This window comes from Fusarium graminearum, chromosome 4, assembly GCF_000240135.3.
Source record: "Fusarium graminearum PH-1 chromosome 4, whole genome shotgun sequence".
NCBI lineage: Eukaryota > Fungi > Ascomycota > Sordariomycetes > Hypocreales > Nectriaceae > Fusarium > Fusarium graminearum.
This window is the reverse complement of record NC_026477.1, coordinates 1,257,432-1,280,593: the sequence shown is the minus strand read 5'-3', so window position 1 is coordinate 1,280,593 and position 23,162 is coordinate 1,257,432. Positions and strand designations below refer to the sequence as shown.

The window sequence follows — 23,162 nt, the reverse complement described above, 5'->3', positions numbered from 1 at the left end:
AGAGACCTCTAGCAAGCTTGTGAAAGTGAAGTCTGATCCTTGACCTTGATGGCAGGGAGAAAAGAGAAAAGACAAACTTTGGGCGCACAGATGACCAACACCGACATTCACAATTTTGACATGTCAAGGCAATGACAGCTACCTATTAGCCCATGACGGCTATCTTGTAGTACATATGTGACTTACCCCTTTCAGTGTATAAATTTTATCAAGCCTCACACAAATTTCAATGATACCTTTGAACAAGATAATGCTACTGTCTTATTGTGGGGGTTCAGAGAAGGGCGGAGAATCCTGGTGGAAGACCGTGTTTGAGTAAGGACTTCCTGGTCAGCAAGGGGCGATTTTAAACAACGATGAAGCTGAGGTACTTGCGAGATACCTCTACTTCAAACCAGCCCAGATTCCGGGGCGGCTGATGGAGCCGGGGTGGCTACCTGGGTGGATTTCGTAGGCACATTCACCTCCTATGACGACGTGTTGTTGTTCGATAATGTGCTGATTATTGAAGTTTGAATAGGGGCAGTTTGACTGTTGAGGCACGACAAATGAAATTGACATTGAATAAAGACAAGAAAATTGCATTCAATCAAGCAGAAATAGAAAACGTCTACCCAGACTGTAACGTCAATAACTTTCAGCATAGGCCAGCAACCGGTAACACAACACGACAAGAAATTGTTTCGAGGTGATTTTCTTTTTGGGGGTGGTTTTTACCGGATCAAATCCATAACCTACCCGGACGGAAGACGGAACAGATAAATATCAAACAAAAATGCTTGCGACTCGGCAGACCTCAACAAGCCCACAAGCGTCTCAAACGGAATGATTCAAAACAATTGCGGACACAGCAAATGCGTCAGTTTGCTCTCGAGCCTTGGGGCCTGCAACGGCTGCAAGCATCACCTACAGGGATACATGAGGACCCTGAGCTTGCCCAGCCAAATTTGGACGCGCTGTTACAGCTAACAACCTAATGGATCCGTATCGCGGGAAATCTCCGATAAGCGATCTGTAGTAGAGATAAAATTACTGATGCACTCAGACGATTGAGTCCATGTCTTGCAAAGTCCATACCTAATTATCGATGTCTTGGTACATTCCATATGTCAAGATACGTTCTCACATATACATGCATTTTCACGTGTCCAGCTCCCCGAGTATCATGTTTGTATCAAACGTAGGTACCTTGTATGCCACCCTCGATTGAGCCCAGGCTTTAGGACAAACAATCATGACCCATAGACCTTTAACTCGAGACTTCACAGTGATAATGGTTATTTCTAGCAATTTGCATACTTGAGTCATACAGAATTGAAGCGTGACGGATACTTGCGTACTCTGCCATGCAATTTGCACCTCGTGATGGCTCGGGATGCCACTCTCTCGTACACCCATATCCCTGTTGATTGACCTCATGTGGCACAGAAATACTAACTAGCAATACGAGGATATTTCCCCATCAATAACTTGTCTCTCAACATCTATTATGCGATGTATCTGTACATTTGGGCTGTTGCTTGCAGGCTATCTTTGATGTTGATATGGGGCAGGCAAGTGTGTGTATCGAATCGAGCTAGACTTATCATGGGGTTGCTTGGCTGTAAGATTGTGACCCAAGATCGAGATGCTAACATCAAGCCTTAATGCCATTCAGCTCATGCAAGATGTCTTTGATGATTGGTTAATACGGCGAAGATGTATGCATGTATGGGAGAGTTCAGAAAAATACAACCCACCACGAACAACATGTAGTCACTCAGGCGAGTTGCATAAAAATCGGTGCTGATTTGATGGTTGATGAGAATATCAAATCACTCTTAATGTGCATATAGCTAAGAGTAGACGACTAATAATTTTGTCTGGATTGCTTTCGAACATTCTAACGTTCACCAAGGTCACAACTCTTTATTCAATGAATATTATAGTTGAGCCATTGTCGCTGTTCTCTCGTACTAAACCTATTAAGCTTCTGGTAAAACAGTAAGAAAGCTTCCAACTACATATATGCCGGGTGTCAAGCAGTAAGTACTAAACAATGGAGCATCAATGCATACCTAGTAGGTACTTGATACAGATAGAATAGAAAAACAAGGCAGTCGATCATCATCTGAAATACTGGAGTGCTAATGCAACCGGAAATTCGCGCTGAACAATTGCTGAACGTGTTCTCATTTAGAAGCCATCTTGCTATACAACCACTGTAGCCTGCACGTAAAGTGAGTTGTGGAAGACAACTGTAACTTGGATTTCAATATGCCGTCGGGGAGGAAACCATCTTTGTGTAAGCATTGGCCTCCAGGACCCATCTAGTAATACAAATTCATGTTTCCTTTCCATTTGCGGTCGCCTCTTAAGCACACTTGACCACCTTGTCGTCGTCGAACTCTATGTCCACAATTCCATCTGCCTTGACCGCCTTGACCACCATACCCTTGAAATCAAGCGGTAATCGGCGCTTCAGCTCGTCGATGCACATCGTCAGAATCTTGATGCCTTGGTGGAGAGTGATATCGGGGTGGTGGTGCTTGTCGAGGATGGAGAGGCAGTAGTATCTGTAGAAGCATAGATCAGCACCGGTCCAGACCCATTGGTTCATATTATGTCTCTCTAGACGGATTTCGGGGAAAACATACTGTGCGTATCCATGTGCGGCATAGGGAACCTCGGCCAGCGACGCTAGGTAGTCGAGCCAGTAGAGGGATGGCTTGCCAGTGATGGGATCAACACCACCCATAAGCAGGTTGACATTGTAAGGCTTTCGGGATCGCAAGCTGGTGGCTAGCTCTCCACGGACAAAGTGGGCAAGAGCAGAGGGGGATAAGTCGGACTCGTTTCGCATCGAGTAGAGCTGGGCATTTCGTTGAATGTATTCGGCGAATTGCACTGAGGAGCTATGGTTAGCTGTCGTCATCGCGGGGCCAGTCGACAGGCCATTGCCGTCACTGGCAAGGTGGTTGAATTACCTGTGTCACCGGCCTCTCCAGAGAATGCGAGCAGCGTGTGCTTGTTGAGAGCTCTGGTCTTGTCATCGGTTGTCTTGAGGATGGTGGCGCCTCGCATCGCAGCCTTGGATGCTGCGATGATGGTGAAGTCCTTTCCAGTGATTCCCAAAAGTATTTCCGCCCTGTTATGGGGCATTAGTACATTCTAAGTAATAGCTGTAGCTTGGATATAGCTTACATGTTGGCGATAGTGTGGTTTGTGGTGGGGGAAGTATTAGATGTGTTGTTGTGGAGGAGTTGGTCAATGTAGTTGTTCAGCCTTCTTGAAGGTCCAGTTCAGCAGCAACCAAGCAAGCTCTCCCGTTAGGCTGTAGCACTGCGCGTCAACGCTCACCCGGGAGCTCCCTCCCACGCCTGTCTTCGATTGTGCCAATCTCCACCGCCAAACACGGAAAAACCTGGGCCAAGCAGCCGACTTTTGATTCGCCAACCTGACTTACAAGGATCCAGTGGATTTTCCGTGATCCACCGTCGCTCAACTTTTTTTTTTCTAAGCCTAGAAATTTATCTTCAAGACGGGTGTTGAAAGTCGTGAACAGCCAGCCAAGTTCGCGACGTTCCAATATGTCATCCTTTTTCACAGTGCCAGGTGCGCAGAAGAAGCGCAAGCGCCCCGAGGCCTCAGAGCAACCAAAAAAGAGAGTTGCTGCCTCAAAATCTGCTGGAAAGGCACCCTCGAAGAATGCCGGCCCCACCAAAAAGCGAGTCGAGCGAGACGACGAGTCTATCTCTGGAAGCGACTCAGACGACGATGGAAGCCTCGACAGCGCATCGGTCGCAAGCGATGTTGAGATGGAGGACAACGAGTCGGAGGATGAGGAGGGTGAGACCGCTCGTGATAAAAGAATGCGACTAGCAGAGCGATATCTGGAGAACATCCAACAGACCGTGGACGAAGCTGGTTTCGACGCCGCCGACGTTGACCGGGATTTGATGGCCGAGCGACTCCAGGAGGATGTAGCAGAGGGAAAGGGCAGAGTATACCGTCAATTGGCCTCTGAATTCGCCTTTGACAACGTCTCGCGCACCTTCTTCCGAAGCAACACCAACGCCGTAACCGCCATCGCCGTATGCGACCCATACATCTACACCACCACCAAAGACTTATACCTACACAAATGGAAGGCGCAAAACCTCCCTCAATACCAATACCCACAGACAACACGACGAAAGCCCAAGAAGCCCCCGGCGCCTCCGAAGAAGCAGCCTTCCCTGGAAGCTTGGGTGAAGGGTGATACAAGAAAGTCGAAGGATAAAAACTACCAGCGTCACACTGATCGCATTCTTGCTGTTGCAGCCTCTCCTGATGGCAAATATGTAGCCACCGGAGGTGCAGACAACAAGCTCATTATCTACGACGCCCATACCCTCAAGCCCATCAAAATCTGGACACATCACCGAGACTCCGTTACTGGACTGGTCTTTCGCAGGGGGACGAATCAGCTGTACTCTTGTTCCAAGGATCGCACAGTCAAGGTCTGGAGTCTGGATGAGATGGCTTACGTCGAGTCGCTATTTGGTCATCAAGATGAAATCCTCGACGTCGATGCTCTCGCTCAAGAACGCTGTGTCAGTGTTGGCGCCCGAGACCGCACTGCGCGTTTGTGGAAGGTCGCTGAAGAGACACAGCTTGTCTTCCGTGGTGGTGCTGTCGACAAGAAGTCCCGACCAAGCGGCGTGAGCGCACGCTCCATGCTTCATGAGGGTAGCATGGACCGTGTCGCCATGATTGACGATGATCTGTTTGTGACTGGTTCTGACAATGGCGCACTTGCACTGTGGAGTGTCCAGAAGAAGAAGCCTGTGTACATTGAACCCATCGCGCATGGTATCGACCCAGCCCTGGATCCCAAGGAGGCATCAGCCGAGCAGAACCCTGACCCTGCGATCGTACCAGCTCCCACACCCCGCTGGATTACCGCCATCCGAACCATTCCTTACTCCGACGTTATTCTTACTGGTAGCTGGGATGGTCACATCCGAGTCTGGCAACTCAGCGAGGACAAGCGCAAGATTGAGTTCCGCGGAGTTCTCTCCAAGCGCGAAGACCAGGAACAGGAGTCGACCGAGGCGAATGCCCAGGGCCCAATCAATGGCGTTGTCAACGATATCGACCTTTTCGAGCGCGGCGATAGAGGTAAAGATGGTCTTTGCGTGGTTGTAGCTGTAGGAAAGGAACACCGGCTAGGCAGATGGAACCCGCCAGCAAAGATCGGGCGCAATGGAGGCGTCGTGTTTGAGATCCCGCGGATACAACGGCAGACGGTTGTGAATGGTACGAACGAGAATGGTACGAATGAGAGCTCAGACGGCGAGCAAGATGAATGAAGAAGCGTAATAGATATTTGATACAACCCCAAATAGACGTGGCGGAGGCTGCGACTCGCACCATCTGTTATATATCATTAGCATCGGGGAAAATTAGGTCTAATACTCGCTGGTGATCCTTTAGGAGTCGGGTGTTCAATGGAAAAATTTGTGATGGGTATAGACTTTAATAATCTTTTCACTCGAGGTGTCTTCTCTACTATATTCGTCGCGTTAAGTACTTTTCTTTCTGACCGTCCTGACATAATACCGATTCCTATAAACCATGGCCCTAAAGACCTCTATCCATAATTCTCTGTCCTTATAAGCCCATACAATGCAATGTCGCCCATCAAGGCAGACATATTCATCCCGTCAAGTCGATGGTTCGCTCAACCCCAAACTGGGTTCCTCTGGGTGAGTGATCCTCGATGCTCTTCATAATATCTGGCTCTTCATCAAAAACACTCTGCTTATCTCGGCCTGGCGACGACGCTTTTTGTCTCGTGGTCAAAGCGACTGAAGGCGAACTGTTTCTCTTCACAGTGGAAGAGGTGGATGCTGGATCCACCTCTTCAGGAGATTCCGATAACTTCTGTACAAAATTGGGCGTCGAGGGCACCATTGTCCCATTCCTATCAGTGCGCGGTGAATGAACTTCTGTGGTCAGATCAGGAAGCACTTGCTGTGAAGTGTCGACTGGGGATGAGCGTGCTGAATGGAAGATTTCTCCTGAGCTAGAGATCTTAGAATCATTACTCGAGCCGTCTCTCAAAGGTTGGGCGAAAGAAAGATCTTCATTTCTTGTGGGTGTTTGTGGCTGAACGGGCTTTTCGGGAGAAGCAAGCTCAAAATATGACGAGGTAGTGCTTGTTTGAGAAGGCTCTTCACTTGGTGCCCGAATAGTACTGTTCGCCAACGTGCTCTTGGGGCCATACTTCTTGGCCTGCGGCGTCTCTGGGTCTCTCTGGGGTACTTGAGGCGAGGAAGGGGCAACTTGTGGTGACGAGACGGGCCCCTTTGTGGCCCTTCGCTGCCTCTTCAACTCCTTCTCCTTCTCCAACCGTAGATGCTGCTCCTTTTGAAAGTCGAAGAGAAGATTCCTCACGTTGGCACGGATTTGCTGAGGCTTAACAACCCACTGACTAGGTTCTTTCTGAAGCAGTCTTCGAACAGCCTCATCCGGATCTCTTAGAAAGTTTTCCATGTAACCCAAGACGTATACACCGCAGTCGCAGTAATTGTCTTGTTCAGGTATGCCCCGTGCAGTCATGCCTCCAGGCCTTTCCGTGATGTCAATGCCCTTCTTATCTTTTGCTTCCTCGACTAGATAGTCTCGTAAACATTTGCAAGTTGGCGTGTGTGCGGCACCCAGCGAGTCGAGAGTGATGATCCTGGGCTCATCGGTGCTGTACTTCTGATTTCCTCCAACCGACTTTCGCTTGCTAGGTTTGGGAGGGGCCTCGGAATTCTTGACAGTTTCGTCATCCAAAAGAACAACCCCATCACCAGTCGCCGCCTGGCTTCTGGTTGATCTGGGGACTTCAAGATCCAACGACACAACGGGCGACGCTTTCTTCACAGAAACATTCTCCGCATCGCCTATCGCTGGGTCGTTATCCTTAATAATAATTGCATCCTGTAGGCTTGAAGATTCGTCCTTCTTAGGTGTCTCTGCTTTTATCTCCTTGGGAAGAAGACGAGGGGCATTGTAGATGATAGCCAGATACCAGTGTGCATTCTCATTGACCGGAACCACGATGTAGTCATAAGAAAGTATATCGACCCTGGCAGTCCATGCTTTGACGCCTTCATAGTTGTTCTTGGCACGATTGGACCTTAGTTTCTCGAAGAAGAAGGTGTTAAAGATGTACACCTTTTCCAGAAGCTCTGGTTTATCTTTTTCAAGTTGGACCTGCAGGTAGCGAATATAAAAGCTGATAAGGTTGTCGTTGAGAAACTCTCCCTCATCTAGTCGAGTGATATCCTCCTTATCAACTGTTGCGCGGTTTTTCCCCGTTGGGGGGTATACTAAGGACTTGTGCCAGTCCTTATCCCAACCAGGATTCTGAGCCGTCCATGATACAGGGCTCTTCTCCCTGTGTGTCTGTGGGGAAGACCTTGCTGTTTGTCGGGTCTCAGGCTTACGCTTCCTACCAAGCTCCTGGAATGGATCTTCGATATCCTCTGGTTTCATTTTCACTTCTTCCTGTAGAAGAGGCAAGCCATTCATTCTATCCTTGAGCTTTGGACGCCGGGGGGATATGGGCTCTCCTTGAAATGGGTCTCGATGTGAAGATTGAGACAATGGTCTAGGTGTGTTTGCCGTGAAAGTAATTGGTGAAATTGGGACTGGGGAATTCTTTGATTTAGACCCAAACTGTTTGGTATCTGCTATGGCCTTGGAGAATGTGCTCTCCAGTTCGGTCCTGAGACTAGTCAGTTTTCTTCCCATACTAATGTTACTTGAGAAGCACTTACGGGCTGGTCTCGTCCAAATGTTCAACCCCATGCAGCCAGGAAATGAATACAGAGGCATCTTTAAGGTCACGAAATTTCAACACAAGATTAGTAGAAGGGACCTGAGTAGAGGTCGAGCGTCGGATGGCGATAATAGGACTCTGAGAGTTGCTGTGTTTAGCGTTGAGAATTGACCTTTTTGAAAGTTCGAGCCATGGACAAGCTTGTGCACCTTGGTGAGATGGGCGAGCTATATCGGAATCGGTATATAATTTGATGGGCTCATCTGTCTTTCCAGCGGAGTACATGAATTTCCCACATGCTGCAGCTGCTAGTATCAGTCCATCACCTTTCGGCCCAGTGCGTGTCGAGTTTCGCCGCCCCATGGCTGATTTGAAATTGGTAGGCTTAATATCTCCTCGTTGAGTTCGTGAATAAGGAGACTGGGACACTATCTTTGTGACACTGTTGAGCTTTGTGGTAGCCTCTCTGCTAGCAGAAGTACCGGGCTTTGCCAGTTCGTCCTCGGAATCGGTGGTGTGCAACTTGTATCGCTTCGGTGTACCATAGATATATTCTGTCGCTGGTCGCTTTGCTTGTAGGGGAAGATCCGACGAAATGTTGGCAGGTGGAGGGCCATCTTCATCGTCATGGATAGACATCGATAAACAGTCCGGACTTGTATGTTTGGGAGAATGTTGAGGAACAAGATTTCGATGCGCAACAGCATTCGCATCGTCGTCGGTTCCATCAGGCGATGCAGTATGCTTTCGAGGGTCTCTCCGCCTGCGTCGACTCCGTTTTACACTGGTCCTACGCTGCACGCTGCGGTATTCTGCCACGCCGCTGCCAGCTGCCGTAGTCAGGTTGCCGCTACTGATAACACTAGAACCGCCAGCAGTTTCTGCGTAAGAGCTCTCTCGGGTCAAGTGGCGTTGCCATGAGGATTTAGTACTTGGCTCACTGTCGTTGTCGATTGCTTCCAAGGGTGATGGACGTGGATTCGTAAAATAGCGAGATACACCGGCGCATGATGATTCAGGACCGGATTTCTTGATTCGTTTAGTCGATCGTTCGTCTCGAGATGGTTCAGCAGACTGCCCGATTTTCAGGGAGCTTCGTGGTGTCTGGTTGTTGATCGCTCTCTATCTAAAAATAAGTATCAAGCTAGAAGTGCGCGACACGGCAAAGAACGAACCATTCGTGCGTGCATCATGTTTGCCTCGTCACCCAGAGAGCTCCAGAGGGCGTCAGCAGGTATGTCCTATCCTATCACTCGAGTGGACAGAAAACATACCCATAGTCCGGGAAAGAGTTGGCTGTTGAGTGATAGCGTGCAAGAGGACTAAGCCGTATCGATTAGAGTGATGCTCGGCGCGACCAAGTGCAGAGAGAAATTAGGAAGAAGGAAAGAGCAATGCGCACTCCCATCGAGCCTTTTCCCTCCTCTGGTGCCCTGTAGTCGGAGATTGGGCGTGGGCCTCCAGTTTTTCACCTTGACAGTTCACGATGCGTTAGGCTAGAAGGCGGGTGATATTCTCTGCCAGTCAGGTCGTGGATGCAGCTTGAGCAGAGTGGAGAGTTGAGAGTTGGGAAAACTTTAGCTGCAGCGGCACTAACAACGTCCCAAGAGAAATGAAATATCACTGGCACAAGGAAAAGAAAAAACCCCGGAATTAACAAGGCAAGCGACGAGCAATATCGCGGGGACGAAAATCGGCTTTGCTCAGTCGAAGTTCGAATATCTCCAGAAAGACCATTCAAAGGCCTGTTTTCTAGTGGGGATGCGCCGGGAAAGTTAGTGTGACTTCGGCAGTGACGGTGCTCTGACAGTCAGCCTCGCAGGGTTCATGCAGTGATTGAGAAGAATCAACAGCACACTTGGGTCATAAGACAATTTATACGTTGAAAATTACAGCAATGAACTAAATGATACAGTAAAAATATACGCTAGAATAAATACTAGTGTGATGTAAGCTAGCTGCATTTTTGTTAATTCTCGACGTTTCTTAAATTTGGTAGAGGTAATTGAAGTTCCTTGATACCTACCTTAGTACTACCTACCATCTATAGGTCTTATGGAACGGATGGTCAGCGAACCCCACAGTCCAATCACAAGGCTGAAACGTCACAGCTCCAGCGCTGACCAGCTAACGACAGCTCCCAAAACGTGGCCAGTAGCTTTTGGTGGACAGTCGTCTTTAACACCACGACGCGACATCACCAACGTCCGTCTTCCAAACTCCACCTCTCTTCTTCTATCTTTCCATACAAAACTTCAAGGGCAAAAGCTGCACCGGCAGCTGAGATACTCGCCCATCATGTACAACTCTCTTACTCGTATCCAGAACACTTTCGGCTTCTTCACCACTGTCGCATTCGTTGTCGCAGCTTTCATCGCCGCTTCCGATTTTATAGCTCCTCGTGCCCCCGACGCCGGTATCTTTGGGGTCACAAACTCCCAAGTGTACATTCCGCCTCTTCCAATTACACATATAAGTTACTAATTGTCTTCATTTCTCAGTGTCAAGGGACGACCGCACTACTACAGCACCAAGAAGGAGGAATATGCAATTATTAGATTCAACCTGGACGCCGATCTGAGAAGCCTCTTCACATGGAACACTAAGCAGGTATTCATCTATGTTACCGCCGAGTGGCCTGGACCCAACAATTCTACCAACGAGGCTGTTATCTGGGACAAGATCATTACGAACCCCAGCGCCGACCATCTCCAAAACATTGGTCCCGTGGCTATGAAGAAGCTCAAACGCAGCGCTGAAGGAAAGACTATCGACCCCGACCGGTAAGTCCCTGTGTCTTTGTAAACGTCGATCTTGTAATCTCACATTGTCGTCAGTGGCTTCCTTGGTCTCAAGAACCAGAAACCAAAGTATCAAATTACCCACCCTACTGGTAAGGTTGCGGCAACGGAGGACGTTAAGCTCAAGCTGCACTACAACGTCCAGCCCTGGGTTGGATTTCTTACTTGGGATCAAACTCGCGATCTTGGTCACTGGAAGGCTTTGGGAAATGGCGAGTCGCCCAAGTTCAACCTTCCTGCTATTAAGACTAAGAAGAAGGACACAAAGAAGAGCTACTAGATACCTAGGCTGGTTATCCAGTTGCAGTATCCGTTCAAAGTAAAAAAAAATGGAGTTCACTGTGCTGGGTAGTCCGGTCCCCTTAATAATGTTCTGGAAAGATATGCGTTGCAGAATCCATTCGTACTCGTGACTTCGTGATACACGTATCTAGTTTTTATCTATAATACAATCTTCACATCTACAACTTTATCTTGACGCTGGCTATTCTGAAAACAATGCAAGCATTTCGATGACAGGTTATAAGACGTGATATCACAGGAGACCGCCCTTCAGTACCGCCATGCCACGACGGAGCGACTGGACACCTAGCCCTGGCTTCCGTTACCGCCAGCTCCTCCGTTGCCACGCCCACGATTAGGTCCTCCGCGTCCTCTGCCTCCACGTCCTCTACCACGGCCTCTGCCTCGGGGTTGGTCAAGACTAGCGGGTGGTGGAACGTTACCATACATCTGTTCCTGAGGAGCGCCATCAGGAGCGGGAGAACCGTGGTGGCTGCCACGGCCGCGACCACGTCCTCCTCTACCTCGGGTGCCGTTTCCGTTGGCATCATGGCCTTGAGCCGCACCGTTGGGAGGACCGTTTCGGTAAACCAAGGTGCTGTGCATGAGGTTGGGAGCACCTCCGCGAGCACCGTTACCTCGACCACGTCCAGGGGAGTTACGTCCTTGTGAGTTGTTGCCGTTCAGCGCTCCACTCCACCCCCCGCGAAGAGGGCCAGGGGCTGGCGCATCTCTGTACTGAGTGACCCCAACGTTCGCATAGCCACCATGCGCAGCAATAACTGGCTTTCGCTGTTGTGATTTACTGGAGGTTGAAACGACCTGTTTGTTCGAAGTGTTCAAGACTGAGGATGATGCCACTGTCTGGCCACGGAACACAGGGGCTCTTTCGTTGAGTGTGGTGCCGCTCATGAAAGACGTGTCCCAGACAACATCCAAGAGGAGGGCAGTGGCAGTGCGACTAATACCGACAACAGTTCCACGAGTGGCAATGGGAACCTTACCAGCAGCAGAAACATAAGTAACTCGATCTCCCAGAGTAAAGTTCTGGCTGCCGAGCACCATTTCCGCATCAGACGGTTTAAGGAGCGCCGAGCGAGGAACGCTACGCAACTTCTTAATCTCGATCTCCTGGGAAGCAGCATGAACCTGTTCGCCGACATGAGCCAGGGCCTTGACAATCTCGGAGTCAAGCTGCTCGGCTTCCAGAGGGACACGCTCAAATTTGCTGGTCTCCTGCTTCTTGAGCCAAGCCACGATCTCCTTGACTCTCTGGGAAGCGACGGCGGGATCCTTCCAGAGATCTGTCTCAAGGACGTCGCTCTTTTGTGGTTCTCTTTGAATGGCAGCAAAGAAGTCGGGGAAGGCAACCATGTAATCAGCAATCAATTTGATCGCCATTCCACTGAACTCCCAACCCGTATGGGACTTTCTCGAATAGCCCAAGACCTTGAGCTTTCGGCCTTCAAACTTCAAGTTCAGTCCCAAGTTCAGTCGTAGTCCGGCAGAGTTAATGATCTGGTACGAAGAAGTGATCTTGCTCAGAACGAGAGGATGGATACCCAGCTGCTTAGCAACAGCAAATGATGGGGTATAAGGATTGGAGCGTTCGGCCTGATGGATGATTTGCTTTGCGAAATCTTGCTCCTTGTTCTTGAGAACTGAGACGACGACCTCCGCCTTGTTGCCTGTGTGAGCGGCAACTTCGAGCGGACGGCCATAAGAGTAGTCACCAAGGAAGAACGCACGAGTGCCTCGAGGGAATTCCTCCTCAATGGGCAATGCTTCCTTCTCGATGAATCGTTCGTCTTCATTGACCACTTCGTCAACGATGGTCTGTGCAGCATATGTACTCCTGAGGCTGGGGTTTTCGGCATACTCCTTGGTCAGAGCACCCTCCTCCGTACGAATGAGGCCCTTGAGCATATGGACATACACCAGACACTCGACTTGCCCTATGGTGATTGCAAGTCGCTTAGCGTGCCAGTTTTCGATGTAATCAGCTTCCTTGGCCCAGTCAGCAGCCTCTCTGTTGTTGTGGTCTCTTGCCATGACATCCCCATTGTCGGCCAATTCATAGCTGAAGAGCTCATCCTGCACTTTGATGACCTTGGCTTCCTGGAGGAATGGGTATCCCACGTAACATCGCTGACCAAGTTTCGCCTTCCAAGTTTCAATCTTGGTGCGATTCTCCGTTCCGGTCAGGGTAACACAGACGCTCGGGTTTCTGCTGTCTGCCTGGAATACATTGACACCATAGCCTTCGACAAGCTGGGCAGTATATGGGAGAGTGTGGAGAGTAGGGAAACCAGCCAAAGCATCGACTTTCAACAAAGCACCACTAGTCAATCCTGACAAGTACTCAAGCCCTTCCACATCAGGAAGATCGAATATGTTTTCAATGCAGCGACAGTTTTGGATCTCGGGGAAAACACCGGGCAATGGGGAAGGGTAAACGAAGTCGACTTCAGGCGAATACGTGAACTTGAGAGGCACGCCGAATCCGTTTCGTGCCTTTTCATCGGGTTCCAACAGTTCGTTCTTGGGCCTCATGGCGTCCAACAGGCGTTTCTCGTCAATGAAGGGAATCTTGATGACTGCTTCCCAATCCATCTTCTTTCCGTTCATGTCCAGCTCGAAGTCTCGGGGATAGAAATCAACGATGGGTGAATCCGGGTTTGTCATGAGGTCATGGTAAACCTTGGGGACAATCTTTTTACTTCTATCAGGCAAGACGCCCATAAGCTGTTCATAGGGCAAGAAAGGCTGGCCCTTTTTGAAGTTCAGATCTGCGCCAACGCCCTTGACAACGTCTGTGTGAGGTTAGCCAAATATTCTAGAATATGCATTTAAAAGTAAACTTGCCTGAAATAAGAGGTGCATAGTGGTATCCGTAGAACCAAGGCCATGAAGCAATACCGCGGTAATAGTAGTACAAGACCCACTGTAAACCTTGGACGTAATTCTCACAGAGGGCTGTGAGCTCCTTGTCGTAGCTGTCGGGAGCCCACTCTTCGAATTTCTGAAGGTAATACTTTGTCTTCCAGCCCTGATACTTATCTTGATATAGTTGGTCATACTGTTTCTGGGCATCTTCGGCCGTCAAATCAATGACCAAAGCCTTGTCATATGTCTTCATTACTCGGTAAGCCGCAAGGTTACCTTCCTCCTCCTCATCATCTTCATCGTCGTCGTCGTTATTCTTAGGCGGGAACGAAACAATCAGATGGCGGTGACCCTCATCGTCCTCTTTAGTAGACCACTGTAGATGCATCGAGTCTGCCAAATCCTGAACAAACTTGCGGTCAGCAGCCTTGAGACTGGTGCCGAGATCCAGGGGTTCGTCTGAGCGCTTGGAGATGTATGGTCGAATCTTTTGCTTCCACAGGTCGCGCTGCGCTGAAGTGAGTACAAGCTGACCTCCTTTCGGCGCCTTTGTCTCGGCATGCTTGTTTTCAAGTCTCTTTTCCATCTGCTTTGATGCATACCATTTCTCGTCTGAAACATCGCTCTCGAACGCATCAATCTCCGTGTTGGACAATTCGCCCAAGAGGCGCTGTAGTCGTCCCATATTGATAACTCCGTTCTCGTTGATATATCCATCGCATTTAGGAAGAATTGATTTGTAAATCCGGAACATGTTGGCCAGCGCACCTTCATTAATGTGCAAGCTGGGCAAATTCGGTAAGAAATCATTTCCGACAAAGAACGCCATCAAGATAAAATCGTCAATGACTCTTTCAAGGTCAAATGGGAAGCTGAGAGCCCCTTCCTCTCCAAGCTCCTGAAATTCCATCTCGAGATACTCTCTCACAATGCAGAGATGAAGGAGATAGAAGTTCTGATGTTCAAGCTCTTTGGATTTAGACTTGGAAGCCCGTCCAAATGTTACCTCTTCTCGGAGGAGACAGAAATGGGGATCATGACTGAGAAGACCAAGCATGATTAGATCGGCATCAAGACCGTAAAGGCAATGCCGAACGTTATGGTTGTAGTTGGGCTGAGCCTTGGCGTTTCGAATGTATTCCATGATCTTGTGTTCTCCTTCACCAGGGACTTCGTGGCCGGACAGAACGATCTCGCATCCTTGCCAGTCGGTGTCTTCGGACACCTTCTTGTTGACAAAGTATCGCAATTGCTGAGATAGTTTGGCCATAAACTCAGTGCCAGGGGTAATACAATTGCTGTCGAATGGTTCCTCCTTGGGAATTTCGACACCTTCGCTGATGGCCTTGTCACGGGCCTTTTCAGCATCGAGGGCTGTTCGAAAACGTCGGGAACGTTGCTGGTTCATCTTGGCTCGAGGTGCAACACCATCGATAGCCATGAAGAACAGCTGTTTGGGCTTGATTTTTCCAAACAAATGTTCAATGTAATTGAATATGCGAATAAACATTTCTTCCTCGCTAAGACGGAAGGACACATCCTCGCCTGCATCCTTGTGGGTACAGTTATGAATGATACCATTCATGTCGAGCTAGGCAACGGTCAGCGTACAGTAACAGCATGTGTTTTTGTGGGCAACGAACGTAAAGACAGTCGAACTCGGGTATTCGGTTCTCTGCAATGAGCTGAGAGATGGCCGGATATCGCTCGGAAAGCCATCTGAAGAACTTGGGAACACTGGGACGAGAAGAGTCAGCTTTTGAAGCTTGGGAGGAGCAGCAGGTAGAACAGAACATACCCCATGTTGAAAGACAGTGGACAATTTCCAGTCCACGCAAAGGGTCAAAAATACTGAAAGTGATCTGAAATAGGAGTTGATAAACTCCAGATCGGCCCTAAAAACTGGGCGCAAAACGTAGAAAATCCTGTGCAACAGGATCAAAGACAAGACGGATGGTGACTCAACGTGGCGCCAACAAACCGAAGACAACAATGCTGCAATGTAATGCGAGACGTATTTAAACCAAGCGCCCCCTACAATATCAATAAGAAATGAAGGGTGTCGCGGGGGTTCTTCGTGTACTGGGAGGGTTCAGGAGGCGGGAAAGATGAAGTTTGCGACGAATCGTGTTATCGTGAAGATGGAAATCCAGTAGTCATGGAATCTAGGAGTAGCTGGATTGACTGGAAGGTGGGGACCTCAGCCTGTCTGCCCGGTTGCGACTTGCTTCATGGAGGGGTTACTGGTGTACATCATGGCTACACTCCCTGGGTCGTGGACCCACGCCCTTTTTAAGTATTCTACGTGTACCTTTCTCCGCCTGTGGAGACCCCCCCTCTGTACAGCAGGTAACAAATAAGTCGATCTCTCAGCTTTAGGGGGCAAAAATAAAGAGCCCAAGAGTAAGGTCGAGATAGAGTGGTCTGACTTGATAATTTCATCTTTAATGCCTTTAGCAGCCAATGCTTCTGCTACCCTGAGGCCTGCTCAGAGACAATTGCTAGACTAAACCTAGGGATGTGCAATTTGTGGGGTAGATGCTTCGACGCCACAGATCTTCCCACTTCCCCTGTGGCGCATTGCGGTTGCTAGGGTGGAAACGTTTCGTCACTTAACGCGCCTTTCAGCCTTCTACACATCAACGCGTTGAGACTTGCTATATTCTCAGCCGTGCGCAGACTTACTTTTGTTCCACCAACGATTTGTTGTCAAGATCCATCACCTTGACCACACATCTCTCACTTATATTTGCGTGCTTCTTTACATACAAGCACTTTTAATAAACAACTTGGCCATATAAAATTCATTATGGCACCTGCTGCGTCCGCCGATCACGACATGGACGGTAAGTTCGATTGCGCCTAGATTTGCTGCGCCGACATGCGAATCAAGACGACAAGCTTGAAAATTGGTTTACTTACGCAAAAATAGTCGACATGATCCATGATGAAGAGGATGACCAAGGAGAGCGCCTCATTAATGAAGGTATGAACCAACCACAAGAGACAAAAATGCTGATCATGGACTAACGTTCAAAAGAGTACAAAACATGGAAGAAGAATAGTCCTTTTCTGTACGACATGATTCTAGGGCAAGTCGCAACATTCAACCATGATAAAAAATCTCAATCTAACATTACTTATAGTACGGCCCTCACTTGGCCCACCCTCACAGTCCAGTGGTTCCCCGATGTCAAGGAGCCCGAGGGCAAGAACTACAAAATTCACCGCCTCCTGCTTGGCACACACACCTCCGATGAGAGCCCCAACTATCTTCAGATCGCCGACGTTCAGATTCCAAAAGTAGTGGCACCTAATCCCGACGACTATGATGAGGAACGAGGCGAGATTGGTGGCTATGGCAAGTCTGGTGATGTCGCGGCTATCAAGTGCGATATCGTTCAGAGAATCGAGCATCCTGGAGAAGTGAACAAGGCTCGATATCAACCACAGAACCCCGATATCCTTGCGACTCTTTGCGTCGATGGAAAGATCCTCATTTTTGACCGAACGAAGCACCCTCTCGACCCTACCTCAACTGGAAAGGTCAATGCCCAAATTGAACTGGTCGGACACGAAGCTGAGGGCTTTGGTTTGAACTGGAACCCCCACGAGGAAGGCTGCTTGGCATCAGGCAGTGAGGATACTACGATGCGTCTCTGGTAAGTGCACGTAGCAGATGTCCAGAACAATCAACTTACACATCGCAGGGACTTGAAGACCCTGAAGGCCGACTCGAGAATTCTCAACCCTTCTCGCACCTACAGGCACCATACACAGATTGTCAACGATGTTCAATACCACCCAATCTCCAAGAACTTTATTGGTTCCGTGTCCGATGATCAGACACTTCAGATTGTGGATATACGACACAGTGAGACCAACAAGGCAGCAGTTGTCGCTAAGCGCGGCCACCTTGACGCAATCAACGCTCTGGCTTTCAATCCCAACTCGGAAGTGCTCGTGGCTACTGCTTCGGCTGACAAGACAATTGGCATCTGGGATCTCAGAAATGTTAAGGAGAAGGTGCACACTCTAGAGGGCCACAACGATGCCGTCACATCTCTAGCATGGCACCCTACTGAAGCTGGTATCCTGGGAAGTGCCAGTTATGACCGAAGAATCATCTTCTGGGACCTTTCAAGGGTTGGCGAGGAGCAATTGCCCGATGACCAGGATGATGGCCCCCCTGAATTGTACGTAAAACTACACGGACAGCACTTGTGATCACGTTACAGAAGCTAACATTTGACAGGCTATTCATGCACGGCGGCCACACAAACCATCTTGCTGATTTCAGCTGGAACCCCAATGAACCCTGGCTCGTGGCAAGTGCTGCGGAAGACAATCTGTTGCAGATCTGGAAGGTGGCCGAGTCCATTGTGGGTAAGGACGACGGCGACTTGCCTATCGATGAGCTCGACCGATAGGTGAGGTGGAAGTTCGTGCTGAAGTTCCGGTCTTCATAGGATGAGGAGACGCAGCAGCTCTGGGAGTGGTGGCAAGAAAAGCAGCGAGCCACCGACTATGAGAAGCAATATATCCTAGCGCAAGATACATGAATACAGGGAGATTTGAGACCTAAAAAAAGATATAGATGTACCTCAGAACTTGCTGTCCTGAATTAATTAAAAATGTTTTCCTATTCGCTGCCTGGGTTTGCCTTGAAGTGAGGGGGGGCACTCCTTGATATCTTGCCAGTGCCTGACACTGCCAGACAGCTGGCAAACACTGGCCCTCATCATCGAGCACCGAGGTATTATTAGGCCCCTCTCCTGGCTATTGTTGACGTTTGCATTTATACCCCCTCTATTGTTTGATGTGGTTGCCTGGTTACTTTTTTCTGATTTTCATCAACAGCGCATCCGAGGCCTTTCTCTTCGTAACACCATCTTCATTTCCCGTATTATTCAGTTCACGAATACCTTCATTACTCTGAAGTTACTCTCTAGAACACTTTACGATTACTGATTCGTTCCATTGACATTCGCTATGTCTTCCAACCCACCTCCTCCTCCAGGTGATGGGCCACCTTTGACGAACAATGCACCCCCTGGTGCTATGAATGCACAAGCGATCGTCGGTAACCCAGCCCAGCCTGTTCCTCATGGCACCAATGTGCAAGCAGCTGCTGGCAACTCCTCGCAGGCCACTGCCGCCTCTCAAACTACCTCTCGAGCCCGACCCTCGGCTCGAGGCGAGCTTATTACCGCCCCGGAGCGAGAGCTGCAGATGTTGACGGATGGTCTGCGACAACGTCTGGAAGAAGCTGTTCAACGTGAAGCTCGAACAGACCAGGAGCTTGAGGATATGGGCATTGACCCTCAAGATTGTGTTGAAGATGAGATCATGAACAGCGTTCCCGATGTTGCATTCGTGGATCACGAAGACCTTTCCGGTCCGCACAAAAGACTTAAACTCTCCCGAGCTTACATTGATGGCTTCTTTGGTGGCGTAGACCCCTACGAAGCTAGTAAAAAGAAAGATGAGATGAACGATCTTACCCTCAGTCTCAAGCACGCCAGTCTCGATATGATCTCTGCCCTTTGCATCAACCTCGAGCTAGCTATCGAGATCGGCAAGCACCTACGACCACAAGACATTGTCAATCTCTACATTGCCAGTCGCTCCTTTCGCGAAGCAATCAAAGGTCATATGCTCTCATGTATTCGAATGTGGGTTGACAGCAGATCGCCCGAAGCTGGAAAGATCTTTCACTGGAAGCTCTATGGCAGGATGTTGATCAGAGATCCCCTGGAGCGTACATCCGCGGCAAACGACGCGCAGCATCTTGAAGCCCGCTGGAACAGCGCAAAGAGAAACCCCAAGAGCGTCCGCATGATCCCTGGCTTCAGGTATCTCAAGATGGTCATGTCCCGCGATCGCTGTTGTCGAGAGATTCTTGCCATGATGGCCCGTATGGGCTTCCTCATGCCCGACACAATGTACGACACCTTGCTGCGACTCTGGGTGCTTATGGAGATCTCTACTACTCGCCAGAGACAACTCTTACTCCGAAATGAGAAATACTGGACTGATCAGCACCTCTACAACTTGCAGTTCTTTCTCGTCAAGCTCGCCATGGCCTTTAACCACCCCTTCTTCCATCCTATCCAGATTGACATGGTTCAGCTCATGATGGGACAGAAAGGTCTCCATCCCCTGTGGCAGTTACTCATGAAACAGAGGTTCACAAACATCTCAGAGGTCATGGAGCTCAAGACACGCTATGACTTGCGTTTCCCCCGAGACGTTTGGACCAACATCCTAATACACGACCACCCCAAGGCGTACAATGTTCCTCTCAACTTGGTCGGCCTCGGTCACATGGAAGGTTGGGGTAGAGGATTCCGCCACCTTTCGCGCCCTGATGAGCTTCTTCCCATTGAATCGGTCTATCGCGGACTTGATCTCGACAAGCACATTTCTCAGATGATGGTTTGGGGTTACATCGATTTCGACACAGGAGAGAACATTGTTCCTACAGAGGATGACATGTACATCTCAGACGAAGAGGAGAAACTAGGCAGAACCGACACTTCTTCTTTCTGGCAGCGCAAGCACGCTTTGAAGAAGCGTTGGAATGAACTCTCGCCAGAGGTGCAGCAGCAGATCAAGGACGACGACAACGACGAGCGCTTGCGAGGCATGGCGTGGTCTTCAGTCGATCAGCACAACAGCCGTGGAAAATGGGAGAGCGAGTCTGAGTCCGAGTCCGACGATGAACGTGGGTACGACATAAACGAAGAAATTGAGCGTGGCTATCGTTTGCCCGCCCTATTCGGGAAACATCCAAAGAAGGCGGACGCCGACAAGGTCGATAGCACCAGAATGGAGAACCCACTCCTCTCTTTTGGAGAGAACCCCGAGGATTGGAATACAAAGATTACTGAGCTCTTCCTCAACGCGAACCCGCAAGTGTCCCTTAAGCACTGGCAGGAGGCAGACGGATGGACATTGTACATGAACCACGGAAACACCGGCCCTTACCCGGGTGGTCCTGGCTTTGAAAGCGACACAACCGTGACACCCCAGACAATCTTTGCGCTAGAGCGACCATTCTTTGTCAATGGCCGGCGTATTATTGACGATAGCCAGAACGATGGTGACGAAGCGGATGACGAGGACGAAGACGAAGATGAGGACGACGATGAGGACGAAGACGAAGACGAAGACGAGTGACGATGGCGAGGAGGTCGATGAAAGCGATGAGGAAGAAAACGGGGACGGCGGGGACGATGGCGATGATGGAGATCTCAACAATGACCAGTGAGGTTGGAGCTTTGGAAGCGTAGGACATATCGTGTTGCTTGACTGAATGAGTTGAGTGGACATGGATCATGTAATAGTAGCAAACTTCCATGCATTAGTCTAAGCATTTCTGCTATGCTATAATCATCTCAGCATGCTCACCTGGTGTTGGATCTACAACCCAGACGAGTGAGTATATATATGCACGCACTTGCAAAAACCTGGTAGACAAAACACTTTCCTGATCATATTGCCCTATAGTTTAGGAGATACAGTGACAAGCAGTGACAGTTCATGTCTATAAGAATTACCTATCGATCATGAAGGGTGACAAATTCAAGGAGAGGATAAGAAATACAATATACAGAAATGAAATATGATAACCTCCAACAGCCCAACCATCCAGCCTATACCGTCTAGTCCCCAATGCTGCCCTTTGAGCCTCACTTCGCGGTTTACAGCCGTGGTCCCTAGTAGAACCTTTTTTGAAACGAGGCTCGAAAGGGAAAAGATGAACTTGGTACCAACCATGCCATCAAGTGCGAGCAACAAACAAAGATGCAGCTTTAGCCAATCCTTGAGGCATAATGCCCCTTTTGACACCCCGACTCCTCCCAACCGTGGCACAGTGTTATATATGTTGGCCACTCCGTCCAGGCTCCCCAGCTCCTGCGCGTCCCAAGCAAAAACCAAGATCAGGGTAAAAGACATGCAGAGATTACCAAAACAAGAAAGCAAGTTTTTGAGAAAGACAATGTCAGACTCGTACAGTATGTAAAGAACGAACGACAACAGCATAAACAAAGACAGGGGCAAAGATGAGAGACAGGTGAGTAACAGAAAAAAGCAGTTAGTTTGTTGTCGGGTTCAGTATTGAGCCGACACGGGCGAACTGGATATTTGAGTCACAAAGGCCACAAGCAAAATATACCCTTACACTCCCCTTCGCTATGCACCCAACCCCGTAACCGATTTTCCAGTAATCCCGCCACCATCCCATGAAGCCCAGAGACGACAACATCAATGACTCCCCGTGTTTTCCCTTGCCGTCATGTTGAGATGTGAAAATGTCGAACCCGAGATTCTGTCGCCTCCGGGCTTGTGAAATATAAAACAGACAGCGGCCCCAGCAAACAAAAGTCCATTCCGTATAGACTCGACCGTCAACACCAGAGAAAGCAAGCCCTTGACATTGGCGAGTAATCAAGTCACTTTTGTCTTCCAACCCTTGAGATTTTGTAACATATTCCGCCTTAGAATCAAGCATCCGACGCTCCGACCTGATCTTCCGAAACCAATACACGCACCATCCAGGCTTCCTTTCGAGAAAGCCAAAATCACTAATGTTTTGCCAACAATAGATCTTCTATGTGCATCATTCAAAGACATTTTCGCGCAAAATTTGTGACACGAACAGCCGCATCCTTATATGTGGTGCTGAGACTTCAGCATTCATATACACACAACGACTCGGCTGCAACAATATTGACACTGCTTAAGCAGGTGACTTGTTGGGAGGAGCAGAGCCGCCGTTCTGTCGACCATCGCCTCCGCTAACCGAGAGACCGCCAATGCCGCTGGAGAGGAAAGCAAAAGGGTCGTTCTCGCCGTTGCCGCCGTTGTTGTTGGCATTGTTGTTGTAGAAGTTGTTGGAGGGTCCACCAGATGCAGGTCCGTTGGTGGCTGACTGGAAAGCGGCCTCAGCGGCTCGGCTATCGAAAGGGCCAGCAGAGTGAGATGCGGGACCGGATCCAAAGCTACCATGTGTGTTCAATGAGCTGGGGTAGGCCGCAGCACCGCCTCCAAGGCCAGAGGGAAGATAGTGGCTGGGAGGTCCACCAAAGTGCTGCTGCTGGTTGTAACCACCACCAGAGCCACCGAAAGAGCTGCCAGAGCCGAAGGGTCCGGGTCCGGGGCCACCTCCCATGGATCCCTGGTTCATGCCATACTGAGATGCATTGTCCATAGGGGAAGGATAGCCGGAGTCAGCAACGACCGCTGCGCCTGCACGGCTGGCACCGCAACGAAGACAGCACACGTTTTTGGCAAAGTTGTGATAGCCACAGACCTCGTTACCACACTTCCAGTCACCGGCACGGAATGGTACCACCCCACTGCCGCCCATGCGACCGCCACCGTGGCCCATG

The 23,162-nt window shown here is 49.5% G+C and overlaps 9 protein-coding genes across 9 annotated transcripts; 5 read left to right on the top strand and 4 right to left on the bottom strand.

Annotated features, from left to right (window-relative positions):
- Positions 1 to 1,179: 1,179 nt before the first annotated feature.
- On the bottom strand, positions 1,180 to 3,303 carry FGSG_06803 (uncharacterized protein). The gene is made up of 4 exons (XM_011328153.1): positions 3,184 to 3,303; positions 2,967 to 3,127; positions 2,637 to 2,886; positions 1,180 to 2,555 (listed from the first exon to the last, which is right to left on the bottom strand). Coding segments are annotated over exons 1-4 (615 nt in total). The 5' UTR covers positions 3,186 to 3,303; the 3' UTR covers positions 1,180 to 2,353.
- A 266-nt stretch (positions 3,304 to 3,569) lies between these two features.
- Positions 3,570 to 5,333, top strand: FGSG_06802 (uncharacterized protein; the record flags this gene model as incomplete). The annotated part of the gene is made up of 1 exon (XM_011328152.1): positions 3,570 to 5,333. One exon carries the CDS (start codon positions 3,570 to 3,572, stop codon positions 5,331 to 5,333), a length of 1,764 nt encoding a protein of 587 aa, XP_011326454.1.
- Positions 5,334 to 5,679: 346 nt separating this feature from the next.
- FGSG_06801 (uncharacterized protein) lies at positions 5,680 to 9,000 on the bottom strand (the record flags this gene model as incomplete). The annotated part of the gene is made up of 3 exons (XM_011328151.1): positions 8,971 to 9,000; positions 7,794 to 8,917; positions 5,680 to 7,741 (listed from the first exon to the last, which is right to left on the bottom strand). Exons 1-3 carry the CDS (start codon positions 8,986 to 8,988, stop codon positions 5,680 to 5,682), a joined length of 3,204 nt encoding a protein of 1,067 aa, XP_011326453.1. The 5' UTR covers positions 8,989 to 9,000.
- Positions 9,001 to 10,093: 1,093 nt separating this feature from the next.
- FGSG_06800 (uncharacterized protein) lies at positions 10,094 to 10,876 on the top strand (the record flags this gene model as incomplete). Its single annotated transcript, XM_011328150.1, has 3 exons — positions 10,094 to 10,239; positions 10,297 to 10,578; positions 10,633 to 10,876. 3 exons carry the CDS (start codon positions 10,094 to 10,096, stop codon positions 10,874 to 10,876), a joined length of 672 nt encoding a protein of 223 aa, XP_011326452.1.
- A 104-nt stretch (positions 10,877 to 10,980) lies between these two features.
- On the bottom strand, positions 10,981 to 15,567 carry FGSG_06799 (uncharacterized protein; the record flags this gene model as incomplete). Its single annotated transcript, XM_011328149.1, has 4 exons — positions 10,981 to 13,691; positions 13,744 to 15,355; positions 15,408 to 15,501; positions 15,563 to 15,567. 4 exons carry the CDS (start codon positions 15,565 to 15,567, stop codon positions 11,185 to 11,187), a joined length of 4,218 nt encoding a protein of 1,405 aa, XP_011326451.1. The 3' UTR covers positions 10,981 to 11,184.
- Positions 15,568 to 16,603: 1,036 nt separating this feature from the next.
- Positions 16,604 to 18,326, top strand: FGSG_06798 (histone acetyltransferase type B subunit 2; the record flags this gene model as incomplete). Its single annotated transcript, XM_011328148.1, has 6 exons — positions 16,604 to 16,610; positions 16,697 to 16,750; positions 16,856 to 17,356; positions 17,441 to 17,960; positions 18,020 to 18,146; positions 18,234 to 18,326. The coding sequence occupies 6 exons, from the start codon at positions 16,604 to 16,606 to the stop codon at positions 18,324 to 18,326; spliced, it is 1,302 nt and encodes a 433-aa protein (XP_011326450.1).
- A 430-nt stretch (positions 18,327 to 18,756) lies between these two features.
- FGSG_06797 (uncharacterized protein) lies at positions 18,757 to 20,946 on the top strand (the record flags this gene model as incomplete). The annotated part of the gene is made up of 1 exon (XM_011328147.1): positions 18,757 to 20,946. The coding sequence occupies one exon, from the start codon at positions 18,757 to 18,759 to the stop codon at positions 20,944 to 20,946; it is 2,190 nt and encodes a 729-aa protein (XP_011326449.1).
- Positions 20,947 to 21,391: 445 nt separating this feature from the next.
- Positions 21,392 to 21,793, top strand: FGSG_12990 (uncharacterized protein; the record flags this gene model as incomplete). Its single annotated transcript, XM_011328146.1, has 1 exon — positions 21,392 to 21,793. The coding sequence occupies one exon, from the start codon at positions 21,392 to 21,394 to the stop codon at positions 21,791 to 21,793; it is 402 nt and encodes a 133-aa protein (XP_011326448.1).
- Positions 21,794 to 22,510: 717 nt separating this feature from the next.
- Positions 22,511 to 23,161, bottom strand: FGSG_06796 (uncharacterized protein; the record flags this gene model as incomplete). The annotated part of the gene is made up of 1 exon (XM_011328145.1): positions 22,511 to 23,161. The coding sequence occupies one exon, from the start codon at positions 23,159 to 23,161 to the stop codon at positions 22,511 to 22,513; it is 651 nt and encodes a 216-aa protein (XP_011326447.1).
- Between the last annotated feature and the right edge of the window lies 1 nt (position 23,162).

Bases quoted from the DNA above. Each gene is read 5' to 3' on its own strand.
- FGSG_06803 (XM_011328153.1), bottom strand. The intron at 2,887-2,966 runs GTAATTCAACCA...ATAGCTCCTCAG, and splicing joins TGGAGAGGCCGGTGACACAG to TGCAATTCGCCGAATACATT. The intron at 2,556-2,636 runs GTATGTTTTCCC...ATGCTTCTACAG, and splicing joins GCCGCACATGGATACGCACA to ATACTACTGCCTCTCCATCC.